Source organism: Nelusetta ayraudi, unplaced genomic scaffold, assembly GCF_046127955.1.
Source record: "Nelusetta ayraudi isolate G7.1 ecotype Tasmania unplaced genomic scaffold, CSIRO-AGI_Nayr_v1 ptg000210l, whole genome shotgun sequence".
In the NCBI taxonomy this organism is placed as follows: Eukaryota; Metazoa; Chordata; class Actinopteri; order Tetraodontiformes; family Monacanthidae; genus Nelusetta; species Nelusetta ayraudi.
The window spans coordinates 73358-87557 of record NW_027466259.1 but is presented as its reverse complement, the minus strand read 5'-3'; the positions used below and the strand labels follow the sequence as shown (position 1 = coordinate 87557).

Below are 14200 nucleotides of genomic sequence, written 5' to 3'. Positions count from 1 at the left end.
AACACATAAAGCACAGTGCGATGTTTAGACAGTGCGTCACTAATTTCCAGTGCAACATGATACACATTGGCTGCGTAGAAACACCAGCATGACTGAGGAATGACTAACATTTTGGATTGGTCTCAGACAGAAGCGACTGTGTGTGTGTTGTGTGTTGTGTGTGCGTGCCTGCTCTCCTCACTTCATTCTCTTCTCTTTTACCTCTAATTATTTCAAATCATTGCAGTGCTGTGGACCGCTGAAGCGAAGGAGGAGGAGGATGAAGTGGGGAAAAATACTGGCGCAAAAAAAATGATTAAAAAAAGTCAATTCAATTGAGGAATAAAGATTCAATTCAAAATGCAGATGGGGGGAATGGTGTTCAAACAGTTTATTAGCGACATACAGAGAGACAGAAATACGGTCTCAATGCAGAGCACTCCAGCACAGTCAACGAGTCATTGCACAATCTGTGGAGAGGCACAGCAGGCTGCTGCCTCGCCACACGTCTCTCAGTATTTGAACAGCAAACGTGAAAATTCAGACACTATGAATAAAAAACAATCTAGAGCTGCTGACGTTAACTGCAAGAACACTTTCAAAGTGCAAATCACCGGACAAATATAACCAATCAATTATTCTACTTCATTTTACATTTTTCCCCTTCCAAGTGTGTCAGGTACGGCCTCACCTTCCTCCCTTGACTGCACGTCACTGCTTAGTCTCTATTCCCCCAGCCTTGGGAGTGCCTTGGAATATATACCTCTGGTCTTAGTGCCTTGTCCCCCCCACCCTCCGAGTCTTGGTAGTGCCTTGGTCTTTATACCCCCATCTTGGTGGGAACTGCCCATTAGTCCGACCTCCCATTACAGTTAGGGTGAGTGGGGGGGGTCAGACCAATCAGCAATTGTCAGACTAACGGGAAGTCGGACCAATGCCACGCTCCCATCTTGGTAGTGCCTTGGTCTCAGTTAAGACGGTCTTGACTACATCACAAAAGTAAAATATATATATCAAAGAAAGAACAAAGCCAAGTAATTATGTCATTTTCGGGAGCAGCATGACCGCAGTTGTAATGGTTAAAATCTAAGCAGACAAAAGCATATGTGGACACACAGTATATATAACTTTGCGGTTAAATAAACAATTTTGCCTTGAAATTGTTTGCAGTGCCCTTTTCCACATTGGATGCATGCCCAGGCATGTAGGGAAGCAAAACCTTTTTCCCCACAGTGAATCAGAAAGAATTAAACTTTCATTACTCAAAAAGATCACAAGTGCCCAAGCATTTACAGTGCCGCACCGCAGACTGCAAGCCACACGTATAGACACACCAATTCACATACTATTTTCCAACGGATTTCCATCCTCAGTGCCCCACCGAGTGTCTGTTCCTGCTCATTCTAGACTTTGACCAATTCATTTCTATTTGCCATTTGAGTTAACATGCACTCAAGGCTTCACACATTCACTTTTCCTGGAAATCAAGACAACAGAAATTGTAGTGTGTAAATCAGGCTAATCAGGTTTTACGCCAAGGTCATGCAGTTTATCAGAACTCACAAGGTTTTGTCTTTTGTTTAAAATAATAAATAAATAAATAAATAAATAAATAAATAAAAGAAGTCGCCCAACTTTGGTCAGGAGATATGGCAATAAATTATGACTGGACTTTCAGACACCCTTAAACAACCGTGTGAGGACTCAGTTATGACACAATGTTGGAAGATTCTCAGTTCTTGTTTATAGGCAAGTGGAAGAAAGATGTGAGAGAAGAGAAATCACGTCTGGGTCACAGCCCAGCCTCAGGAAAATTACAGAACTGCTCATGTTTGCCTTGTTATTTCATCAGACATGTTGCACAGCATCTTTGGGAAGGTGAACAGTGTCAAGACTGAATAAAAGCAACCATGCAAGAAGGCTAATAGTGCATTTTGTTGTATTATTCACATTCTTCAGTTCTCCATCAATTTATGAAAAGTTTAAATAACATCTTAAAGACACAACATTCTGCCAATTTTGACATTATTATTATTATTATTATTATTATTATTATTATTATTATTATTATCAGCAAACAAATGTTCTTCAGAACACAGCATATTTGCCCCTGATTACAGCGTCCTGCAAAAACCCTTCCTGCTTACACTGATGCATTGTTGTACTTTCCCCATGTTTGGAGGATGGCAGGGCCAGGAGTGTCCTCACCCTCCTGCAAGGGATTGATGTGAGTGCTGCTTGCGACGTCACTCTCCCCATTTCTCTTGTGTTTGTGGGGAGTCATGGGGTTGTCGTGACAAATCATCTGGCCTCATCTGGCTCGCTGAAATTTCACAAACACAACAACAATGTGTAGCTTAAACATTTGCTGCATGGTAACAAGGTTGTAATGTGAATTCCCGTCACTGGCTGTTAGCAGGTCAGTGATTGATAACATTTGGAACTCCGTTTCCTTGTCTTTGACATGCCCATGTCCACGTAGTCATCAGGAAAGAAAATCAGGTAAATCGCTCACCTACGCATCTCACAGAGGGGAGGTAAACAAATGAGGAATAAATAACTATACATGAAAACTTGGACAGAAACTTGTATTCCATCTGTGATTCAGGGCTCCTTGAAGAAAATCACACCCTGTAGAGCCCTCCCTGAAGTAAAGGGGTGATTACAATCATGGGCTTTGGACAATGAGGTAACACTGTGCCACAAATGCAGGCGTCATGCGTTTCTTATGTGAAAATATCACCTTTCACATCCATATAAGGTAAAAGCATGTTGAGCCATGTGCGCGCAAACACTCCAGGTCCCCTTGTCCTGTAAATCTTTCTCTTTATTGGACTCACCTGCCCAGCGGGCTTTCTTTAAGGTGTAAATACCAAGCACCGTTTAGGGCTGTTGCCATGGCACTGCATGTTTATTGTGACTTGCAGTCACGTCTGAACCCTCGAGTGAAGGGGATGTAAACGCATATTTACAAACCAAGTGGAGACACGGTGGTGCTGATGAGTCACAAAGAGATGAGGAAGGACTCCCTTAGGGTTCAGGGATTTACTAGGTTTCCTTTAAATCACTTGACTGCAGTGGTAGAGGACACTGCAGAGGTTGTTACACTTTTACATGTGCTTGTAGAAGTGTATACAGACATATATATTGATTTTTATACCAGATATTCATCTGAAAATACATCTTATTTCATTATTTCATGTCAAGCAAATTTCGTGCCTTTAATTATAAGCTCCTTTATTTGTTAATATCAACACAGTACTTTTAGCAAGTTAAAAATATTATAGTTATCAAAAATAATGAAAATAGCGCAATATTAAGCAACACCAGCCAGTTACAGCAGCGGCGCATCAGGACAGGACAATAGTAGGGACTGATAGTTATAGTTAGAGATGGCATTGCAGACAGTGTTATTACTATACCAGCAATAATTGTAAGAGCAGGTGTTGAGTAGTCAATGCAGGCCATACCATAAAACATAACTTAACTTAACTTAACTTAACTTAACTTAACTTACTTTGGTTCCCTACAGGTCCCCCTAAAGGCAATAGACTGCCCTCTTGCTCTCAAAGGTGATATAACAAGTGGACCTGTTGCCTAGCAGAGACAAGCAATCTCATGATGCACAATGATGTCAATACAGGGATCCAATTGACTGTCGACAGTTTCTTTCTCTGTTTACCACGAAAGAGTATCTAATCTGCTCTGTGTGTGATTAAGCCACTGTCATGAAATGCTAAGCCACTGCTTGATGATAAAAACTAATTTTTCCATAAGGGGACAATTAGGCGATTTAAAGTCTGTCTGTGTATTTAGCTGTTTGCCCGTGTCAGCTTGTGCTGTTCCATTCAACAGTTAATGCACTTGCTTGGCTCTAAGCCGCGCTTGAAAGACATTTATAGAAGTGACGGTGGCAAATAATAAGATGAGTTTTATTTTAGGCAGCGCTTGCTTCTCAGGGGACTGAAAATAAGGAAACCCCGCCTAATATGTCTACTCTGTGTCCCTGAATAAAAAAGTCGAGTAATCCCTTAAGCCAATAAATACGGTACACCGACGCACTGCTGAAGGACAGGAGTCAAACAAGGCTGCATGAGTTGTCCACCAAAATGTGGGTGTGGAGAGCATTTATCCTCTTTCAAGTGCTGTGATTCAGCACCGAAGTGAAGCTTACAATCATGGGATGGAAGACGCGAGTAGCCAACGGTAGATGTTGTTTCTTTTACAGTGCACTTTGTGGAAATATACCGCGTGGTTTTTGTGTTCACAAATTCCCAAGCAGAAAAAAAGAATTTTATATAAGCGGAAATAAAAAATATTTATGTAATTATCTCTGTATGAGTGTGCGTGTGAGCAAGATAATGCGACATCAAATATGTAATTTATATGATCAAATAATTGAGCTAACAAATTCACCAAGTGACACCCAAGATGGGTGGCCAATCAGGTTTCAATGGATTTCCCACTGGCAGACTGGAGCGGCCCGCAGCGCTGATAATATGTGATTTCATTTTCATCATTCTTTGCCTTATTGTTTTTAGTTTTTTTTTCACAAGTTTTACTTGCACTGCTTCGATATCCTTTTTGTCATTTGACAGTTCAGCTTTATGGCTGAGACTGTTTGCGTGCAACAAAAGTATACGTTGCAGTAGAGTGCTTTTGAATACAGCTGATACACATTTTAAATCCATGGTTTGTCATACATACATATGTGTGTGTATACGTATGCACACACATATGTAGCTTTAGTTCAATGGCAATGCAGCATATTCATTCATTCATTCATTCATTCATTCATTCACCTTCTACAGCCGCGTATTCCTCTTCAGGCTCACGGGGGCCTGCTGGAGCCTCTCCCAGCTGTCTCAGGGCGAAGGCAGGGTGACACCCTGGACAGGTCTCCAGTTCGTACTTGTTTGTTCTGAGGAGGCCTCGAATTTGGCCTTTGGAAGATTGTATGTAACTTCCTCATAATGATACATTTGATCAGAAGACTTATTTTGCTCTTGCGTTTGGTATTACCGATACCAGATATCGATCTCGTTAACTAAAGCAAACATTCCATTTCACTTCATAATCAATGACAGCAGCAGGGACCTCCGACGCGCTGAGAGCAACTTGCAGTGAATTAGATGCTTTATCTTCTTCTTATCTTCTCTTCTTCCTCTCACCAAACTGCCCTTAAATTACATTTGCAGTGAACTGGGGGAGAAAACAAAATAGCTACTGCATTTGTGGGAATGAGACAGACTGTGACTGTGACTGTGGCTTCGCTCTAAAGCTGCAGGCTCATGTGTGTGGATAATCAACAAGCACATGATACATTATCACTGGCCGGAAGCGGTTTATTCTTTCCAAAGATTTTCATCATGTGTTTGAGTGCCGTGCGAAGCCTTAAAGAGGTTCCATTTAGGATTGCTTCGTCTTGCGGATTATAGTGTCCTTGCACGTATTAACCCTTGATTTCCTGTTTAAACTATTGAAACAGCTGCACAGTAGCCCTTTTGTGCTTCTCTGGAATACAAGACACTATTTTCTGTCCTAACTTTCTGAAGTGTAAAACTTATGCGTCCACAGTAATACCCTGTTTCTCTCTCTCTCCATTGTGTGCTGTCAGGTCTTTATCAAGAGGGGGCTTCTAATTCCTGAGGTGAATCCTCTTAGGATCTGTGCTCTATTTCTGTTTGCTCCATTGAGTCGTTTTAGACCAAGCTCATTGGCTGGACGAGACACACGGATGCACACAAAGCAGACGCTGGCTGGCAACGCATAACTTAGTAAAGTGATAGACGGAGGAGCTGAGCGAGGATAGCAACCCACTGGACTTTGTTGTGACTTTGGAAGGTAAGAAGATTCTCTTAAAATATAAAACTTTTTGACGATATAAAGCGTATCGAACCAGCTCGGACTGAAGCCTGGGGAGATTTGTTATTTACCACAGGGTTCTGATGTGTCTTTTAAAGTTTTTTTTAAGGGCAGCTTTAGTTTATTGTGTACACCACACAGACACAACACGATATTTAATCATGATGTTGCAAACAGTGTTTTAAATGATTGTGTTTTAGATGCTATTTGTGTTTTTGTTGGTTTTCTTACACTTTTCCTCTTTGAACGCGCTTGCACACGCAACAAAGGCTCCTTTCTTTCAGGACAAAATTTAGTCATGAGCATTCTTGGAAGTCAGAGTTGGTTGCCTGTCTTGTCTGCTGGTCCTACACATATGAACTGAGTGTGGAAATGTTTGCACGACATCAAAGCATTGACTGCTAATACTCAAAATCACTACGGCAAAGCTGCCCTTGTAGATTTAACCTCTTGCAGAGGTCACAATAGCACACCAGACGAATGGGCTGCACTCATCTGGACACAAGCAACAGGCCAAGGTGCACACAATGCGTATGATGTGCCCATCCTGTATGTAAAGTGTAGAGAAGTGAACCTGAGAGTACTCATGCAACTGTCAGTGTGAACCATTCCAAATAAAACCTGGCATTTCGTTCGCAACTGAAAAAAAAAAAAAGACCCTCTAACTTTTACCCAATCTTTAAGGCTACTGTGTGATGGTAGACATCAATAGAGTTGCACAGGCTCCATATGTTCCATCTTGAAGAAAAAAAAAAGAAGTAATCGCTAGCGCAGCGACAGATCCGTTGCCAGTCAGTAATCCTCTTAGGCTGCAATAATTTAATTAGGTATCGCATCACTCGCTCGGATGCCGTGTCACAGAGCAACGGCTCTAAATCTGCAGCTCGACAATCATCTCATTGAAGTCAATGAGGACGTGCAAGTGTTTTAGACCGTTAATGCTCGCGGGGGGGAGAAAAACAAAGCGTTTGTCCAGACGTGACGTTGTAACTCCACATCTCATTTCTGGCATCTCGCAGGTAAGCCGTCAAAGATCTTACAGAGCCATGGAGCCGGAGGAGAGCAGAACTCAGACAGGTGAGTTGAAGCTTCACTGACAGGAGGTGGCAGTCTCTGTTTTGTGCGACTGCTTGGTCGTATATGAGTACGTCTTCACTGTATGCCTTATTACCTATCCGTAGGTGCAGGTGAATTGTTTGAAATCAATTAAGAAGAAGATACAGTGTAGAAAGTAACTCAGGCAAACATGTGACGTGAAACAGGAAGACGACGGCAGAGAAGAGCGCTTTGGCCGCTTGCCTCAGACTCTAATCTCCTTTTTGTTACGTAACAGTGGTACAGTTGGTCCACATTGAAGACAGTTGAGACGATGCCTTGATCCTCAAATTGTAGCAGTACACAATCCCCGCCGATGGTGTGTTTGCACATTCTACAGGACAATCGGCCTTCGAGTCAGCTGAGAACCGCTGTGTCAAAACTAATTAGCTACACTGCATCCGCTTCCAAGGTTTTTTCCCTCGTGGGATTTCCTCCACCAGCCCTCACAATACCATCATTATTTTAGTTGAAATAGTTTTTTTTTTTAAAAAAAGAAGAACTTTATTTGTGCTGCACCTTCCTGATGTTTTTTTTTTTTTTCCCCTCAGTAGCCATTATAATCGAAATTGTCATTCGCCCTGTCATTTAGGTCCAAAAGGAGTCATCAATGACTGGAGGAGGTTTAAGTTGGAAAGTATGGACCAGGATAACTTGCCTCCAGCCAAAAGGGATCTGCTGCGACAAATGTCATCCCCAAACGGGCCAAAAGATGATTCCAGAGCCAACCTCAACCGCAAGGTACAACCAGAACCTCTGTGGCTCTGATTAGAATCAATTCTATACTCAAAGTAACTCAATTATTCAAACTGATGATCCTTCTCTCCATCAAGGCTGTAGCTCATGTTTGCGACTGCCTTTCACTAAGTCATATATTTGAGGCCTTGATTTGCACCTTGCGCTTTCCCTTGGCTTTTACTTGTTGTTACCGTCACATCATAATTCTAGCTTGTTCTATTTTAACTTCACTCTCATTTCTATGTCTATTCCTAATATTCTTATATTTCCTTGGTGCTGCCGCAATATGCGTATCTTAATGCCATGTATAGATCTTTTTGTGCAGCATTCTGAATGAGCTTGTGTTTAAAATGTGCCAAGTATTTAAAGCTGTCTTGCCTTGCCTAATCAGAAATAAATTACAATGACTGCTTGAAATAGTGAGTCCAGGGCTCAGTTGTAATAGCTCGACTTTCTGATGCTCTTTAGATGAGTGTTCAAGAGTATGAACTGCTCAAGGAGGAGGACGAGGGGTGCCTGAAGAAATACAGAAAACGGTGCATGCAGGAGATGCACGAAAAACTCAGCTTCGGGCCCAAGTTCGACGGTGTTCACGACCTGGACAGCGGAGAGGCCTTCCTCGAGGTCATTGAGAAGGAGCATCACACCACAGTGGTCGTTGTCCACATTTACAAGGCCGGGGTCAAAGGTTGCGAGGAGCTCAACAACTGCCTCGACTGCCTGGCCACAGAGTATCCCACCGTGAAGTTCTGCAGGATCGACGCCGTCGCTTCCGGCGCCAGCGAACGTTTCTCGGATGAGGTTTTGCCGACGCTGCTGGTGTACAAAGCCGGAGAACTCCTGGGCAACTTCCTGGCCTGCACGCAGCACTTAACCGAGGAGTTCTTCGCCACCGACGTGGAGGCTTTCCTAAACAGCTATGGCCTCCTGCCGGAGAAGGAGGTGCCTGCGGAGGACGAAGAAGAGAACGACGTAGAGTAAACTGTCGGTTCCGCTGCCGTGGAAGAAGGGAAGTGGTCTCTGATTGAGTGATAGAAAGCAACTGAAGGCAACTCGCTACGTAAGTCAAGGTGTTTCAGGCTACAACGTTTAGGACAAAAAAAAAATGTACATTTCCACTAGTGTACTAGTGATTGAGGATTGAAGGAATGTTTTTTTGGGGATGAGATTTTGTGTTTGATTGAACAAGAAATACTCCTACATAAACCCAAATGCAGCTTTCAAACGATAACCACGTTTTATTTTGGTACACTAGCAAACATGAAAGTCTGTATTTACTCATTTGTAAATACACTATTGTAGCATTTTGAATAAAGGAAATAACGAGATACGAAATGTATACATACACTTGAGCTACGCTTCTTCTTGCAAACATTGAAAAAGGCAACCCCTGGAAAAAGCTAAACAGGAAGAGCTGAAGTGCTCAGCGCAAGAGGTCAAAGCACTTTGGCTTTGGAAGCGTCTTTAATGTGAACTCATCTGGGAAAAAACGTGCATGAGTCTCAGGAATTTAAACATCATCACAGCGGACCTGACACATTTTTGTAAATGGTTTATTTTTAAAAATGGGAGAATTTACGTGACCTACGAAAAGAAAAGTGATTCATCAACTCAGCCCACTGGTGATTTTGTCCGCCTCAAAAATGCTCAAATACAACACTTGAACACTGTTTTAAACTTGGTATTGTACATGTCTAACTAACCACTTGTAAATAAAAAATGTTGCTCAAAATTAAAGTGATAAAACGGTCAAACATGGCTTGCATTTAATTTTTTTATCACATTTGCTGTTATTTTCGATAACAGCAAATGTTGGCCTGTGAAACGTTTGAGATTAACTTTATCGCTCGAGTCAACATCACTGTAGCAACATGTTCCAATTGGTTTCTGGTACAACAAGCAACCTTTAGATGTCAGTCACGTTTATCCTGTAAACCATTCAAATGCTTTCCTTTCCATTGTCCATATATATAAATCCCCATTGCATTATTGCGCTAGCTTTTCCCCCTTTCTGCTGTTGAGGCCCCACTGATATGCACCGATACGCAGTGAATTCCCTGATAACATTCAGCAATTCAGACCTGACTCTCCTGTGACCCCTCACAGCTGCGGGCTTGCCAAAACCACATCACAACAACTACATACCGGTTTCAGCAAAGTCTTGAAATACACACAGTTTGATGCGTTGTGTGTGAAATAGACACCATCTATTAAACCATCAGCCAAAACAGTACTTGCCATCTAATGAGGACAAGTACAATTCTTAGTGTAGGAGGACGAAGCTGTTATTAGGGTAGAACATCGGCACTGACTGAAGTACTTTCGAGTATTTTCGTCGTACTTTCTCTTTAACACCAATACATTCATTTGTTTGTGCAGCCCTTTGGCCTTATTGTGGCATAGCAACAGCAGACGTCTAACACTTTATCGGGGTATTAATTGATGATGAGTGTTACAGGAACCAGCCAAAGATAATCAGGCCAATCCTCTTATGAGATTAAGGTTGTAGTTTTAGCCGTAGCGGCAGTGTTCTGAAACCAGTGTAGGTCGCAAAACACAACAAAAAAGGTTCTTATATCCTCTCCTGCTTTCTTAGAATAAAGATAGGGATAGGGAGCCTGCACAGTGCTCAAGCAAATAGCCGTTTTTCTCCTAATCCCTCAGTGGCCTGTGACCAACCATTTAGTAACTCACTTTGACTCTGAAGTGATGCATGTGTCAGTGTAGCCGCAGTACTGCATCTCACATGACATGTCTAGCCATGAGCCGTTTTAACACTATAGCGTGTCAACGATTTGTTAAAAAACCCCTTTATACCTCCCACAGGTTCGAGGATAGGAGTTTCCGAGAGGTGCCTGAACATGTCATGCTGGGCTATACCGCTGTATTTAAATAAGACAGTCAAGAAGTCAACCAGCGTGTTCAGATTCTTCAAACGGTAGATTTCATCCACCTCTGTCCTGTCTTGCTAAACAAACATGTGAAGATTGTATTTCTGACTCCAAGTCTAACATTTATGCTTCCAGCTGCAGTCTCACTTGAGCAGCAGCGTTTGTGGCATTCCCCCAAAACAGGAAGAGGGGTTCAGTGAGTGCAAGGCAAGCCTTTACGAGAGCTCCAGCCTGAGTTCGCAGTCATGTTATAATAACCACTTCCGGATTACTTGTGTTAGGTCCTGAACATTAAACCCTGAACAAGCTCTGTGTCTTGATGCTTTGTATCTTTGAAGTCTCACGTCACATGTCTGGCAATTCTTTGACTTGACACAAAATGACTGAATGATTAGAATAGAATTCATAGTGTGTCCCAAAAGGTAACAATAATTCTTACATGAGAGGGCTCAAACGTGTCTTTTAACGTTCATGAATTTATAACATTAAGACACAATTATAATTGATATATTACAGTTATATACAATTTGCCACGAGTATTTTTGTATGTGGATAAAATTCCAATCTGAAATCTGACAGCGCATCAAAAAACGAATAATCCTGCTGATAGTAGAAGAACCTACAAAATCCAAGACACATGGCAATTCACTGAGGTGCCTGCACAACTTTGCTGAGCAACATGCAAGTTTCATGCATTTTCATGAATTAATGCATTTGAGCGGCAATGTCATCAAGTTACCTCTGTGAAGTTTCATCACAATAAACCTCCCCCAGTCATATGAGTCATCTCCCTGATAAAAGCAAGGTTTACCTCAGTGTTTACTCCTGAACTGAGTGCCTGAGCCCACCCCCATGTCTGACGTCACTCCCCCACTCCCCCACCCCCCCACACCCCACTCCACCTTCTTGCTTATACGGCTTTGCTAATTGGAGAACTTTTGTCATTTTTGTGTTTGGACTCTCGGAAAGCTTCGCTGCCACGCTCTACTTCACCCACACAAAAAAAAAATAGAAAAACTGTGTTGAGGTGATGTCACAACTCAGCAGGAGGTGTGAGGGGACCGTTTGGCCCCCATGACCATATATGGAGGGTGGAAGTGGGCACGATGACATAACTTCAAGCGGCAGTCACTGGCTGTCTCCGTGAATTTACTTAAAGTCACCTTTGTTTGTTAGGTCCTAATGAATCACCCTTTTAATTGATGCGGTGACAGTGTAAATGTTATTCTTTGACTCATTTGCTCCAGATGAGATTGTTGCATTAGGAAAAAAAACAAAACAAAACAAAACAACTCCTCCTCCTCCTCCTCCTCATGTGAGTCCAGTGACCTAATAGACTACGTCAAAATGGAATACGATTGTGTTGTTACTAAAAAACAGAGACAAAGGTGGGTCAAGAATCTCAGGGTAACGAGAGCAAAAGTGGGAAATGGGCTGCATGAGAAAAAGGTTGTAAACTGTCATAAATGAACATTTCCTCAAGTCTTAATGCAGGCGTCCAGTCAAGTTTTGGTCTCGGTGTTTTTCTCTCAGGCGAGAATAATTTGTTTGTTTGAATGTTAATAATGACCAGATAGCTGTGTGGTGTAATCATGGAGCAAACCGTGGGACAACTCAACTGTCATTGCAAAATTGCAGGTCTTATGAATGACTGCAGTGATAGGCATGCTAGCGGGAAGACTGTAGCATGTGACTGCATACGAACTATTACAGTCATAATCAATTCATTCACACAGCTTCTACCAACCACCGGCACGAAAAAGTAAACAGTTAACATCAAACATAATCTCCAACAGACCAGTTTCTTACACACAAAAGCAAAATACGCATTTTTGAGAATGTTACAGTTTTAGCATCTGAGTTTACACTATATATTTACATTTAGAGCTCTTATTTTTGTACATGGTCATACATGGTAGGACTAGGATCAGTTGAGCATTTCACCTCAGTCAATTAAAATCCCATTGGAGCCGATGTAATCGAGGGAAGGGGTTCGAGTTCAGGCTGCAGATGTCCATGCTTCCGGCTTTCGCTCTTTTTACAAGCACTCAAGCGGTGTTTACATGGCAGTGTTTCGGCAGGTTACCGTTCATCAATTTAGGCGTGACAGCAAGGTACACTGAAATATTTTTACCGCCTAGAGCAAACATCTGCGGTAATAATTCATGCCCATAATCTTTTGTCTAATTTGCCTCTAGTAAATCACAGGGACAAAGTATTTGTGGAAACTAGTCTAGACTGGCTTGATCATCAGGTGTCGGCCACGAACAAGCAGCAAAAAGGTTACTTAAACTGGTCCTGTTTGAGTGAAGTCAATCCATTAGAATAGTAGATATAGACATTTGTCAATTATTATCTGAATGTATACAGTATATGTGAAAAAATATCAAATTAGAGTTAAAAATTAAAGATTAATGCAAAAAAAAAGAAAATCCTTTTTAATATAAACACACAAATGAATCACATTCATCAAACCCATTTTGTCAAACTCCATGACTTTGGTTGCAGGGTTGCTGATCTGTATCCCAGCCGTGTTGGGGCAACAGCTGCTTGGTACATGTCAACGCAGAAAGACAAACGACTTCCACATTCACATTGCACCTACAGAAATGTAAAATTTACCAGTACACCTCATGTGCATGTCGCTGGTATGTGGGAGGATGCGAGAGTATCTCCATAGAATCCACGTAGACACAAAGAAAACATGCAGACTCCACACAGAAAGGTGCTGAGTTGGAAACAAAACCCACAAACTTCTTGCTGTGATGAAAAGAAAGTCTGACCACTGCACCATCGTGCCCATTTTGCCACAGAGTCAGTGAAATACGTGGTTAGATTCGTGTCTTATCAGTACTCAGGCTCTTCATCGTCATCGCCATTACATCATCGTCTTCATTACACTTTTGTCATTTTTATTGAAGCAACATTGCATTCACCCAAAACATACCGCATGGGTGCGTATGAATTACAACTTCTAGTGTTAAAGTTTTGAATGTGGATAATTGAGTTTTGCTGGGGTTTTTTATTTATTTTTTTTAGATCCTCTCAAATATTAAATGTCTGCTGTGTCAAAGTTGTCAGTGGTTATTAACTCATGTGAAAATTGCCCAAATCACATTATCCATCACCACTCAACATACAATATTGAATATCATTATTTTTGCTCCTATTCGTAAAATGTAATTTTATTTAATTGTCGTTTCTAAATTTAAAAAAAAAAAAAAAAAACAGTGGGCAAAGCCACATGTCACAAAAAACAGTGAAACAAATAGTATTTGACCTTACATGATGTACTAGCGCCATCTGCTGGTGGAACTAACAGTCTATGAATCAAATATTGGTCTGGTTGTATCCGAACATTGTCAGGTCTTTCCACCACTTTCCCTTCAAAACTTCGACAGACGTGTCTGCGAACAGACAGTTTGAGTGTCATACAATTTTAAAAAGGTGTACGGTATGTTTGCCACATTTAAACAAAACAATTCTGCTGTAGCAACGCTATCAAACTCATATGTTCACTTATTGTTTACTTAACGGGTCATTACTTTCAAAGGTTAAAGCTAATGAGAAAATAAAAGCCGTTTTTGCATGCTCTGGCTTTGCATTGGTCAGTTTTTTTTCCTATGAAAGTT

The 14200-nt window shown here is 41.5% G+C and overlaps 1 protein-coding gene across 1 annotated transcript; it reads left to right on the top strand.

The window, feature by feature from the left end:
* The first annotated feature begins 5462 nt into the window (after positions 1-5462).
* Positions 5463-9449, top strand: pdcb (phosducin b). The gene is made up of 4 exons (XM_076016015.1): positions 5463-5823; positions 6864-6921; positions 7532-7680; positions 8146-9449. The coding sequence occupies exons 2-4, from the start codon at positions 6891-6893 to the stop codon at positions 8656-8658; spliced, it is 693 nt and encodes a 230-aa protein (XP_075872130.1). The 5' UTR covers positions 5463-5823; positions 6864-6890; the 3' UTR covers positions 8659-9449.
* The last annotated feature ends 4751 nt before the right edge of the window (positions 9450-14200 follow it).

Coding starts and splice junctions, on each gene's coding strand:
- pdcb (XM_076016015.1), top strand. CDS start 6,891: ATGGAGCCGGAGGAGAGCAGAACTCAGACAG. Junction 6,922..7,531: donor GGAGAGCAGAACTCAGACAG/GTGAGTTGAAGC, acceptor CCTGTCATTTAG/GTCCAAAAGGAGTCATCAAT. Junction 7,681..8,145: donor GAGCCAACCTCAACCGCAAG/GTACAACCAGAA, acceptor GATGCTCTTTAG/ATGAGTGTTCAAGAGTATGA.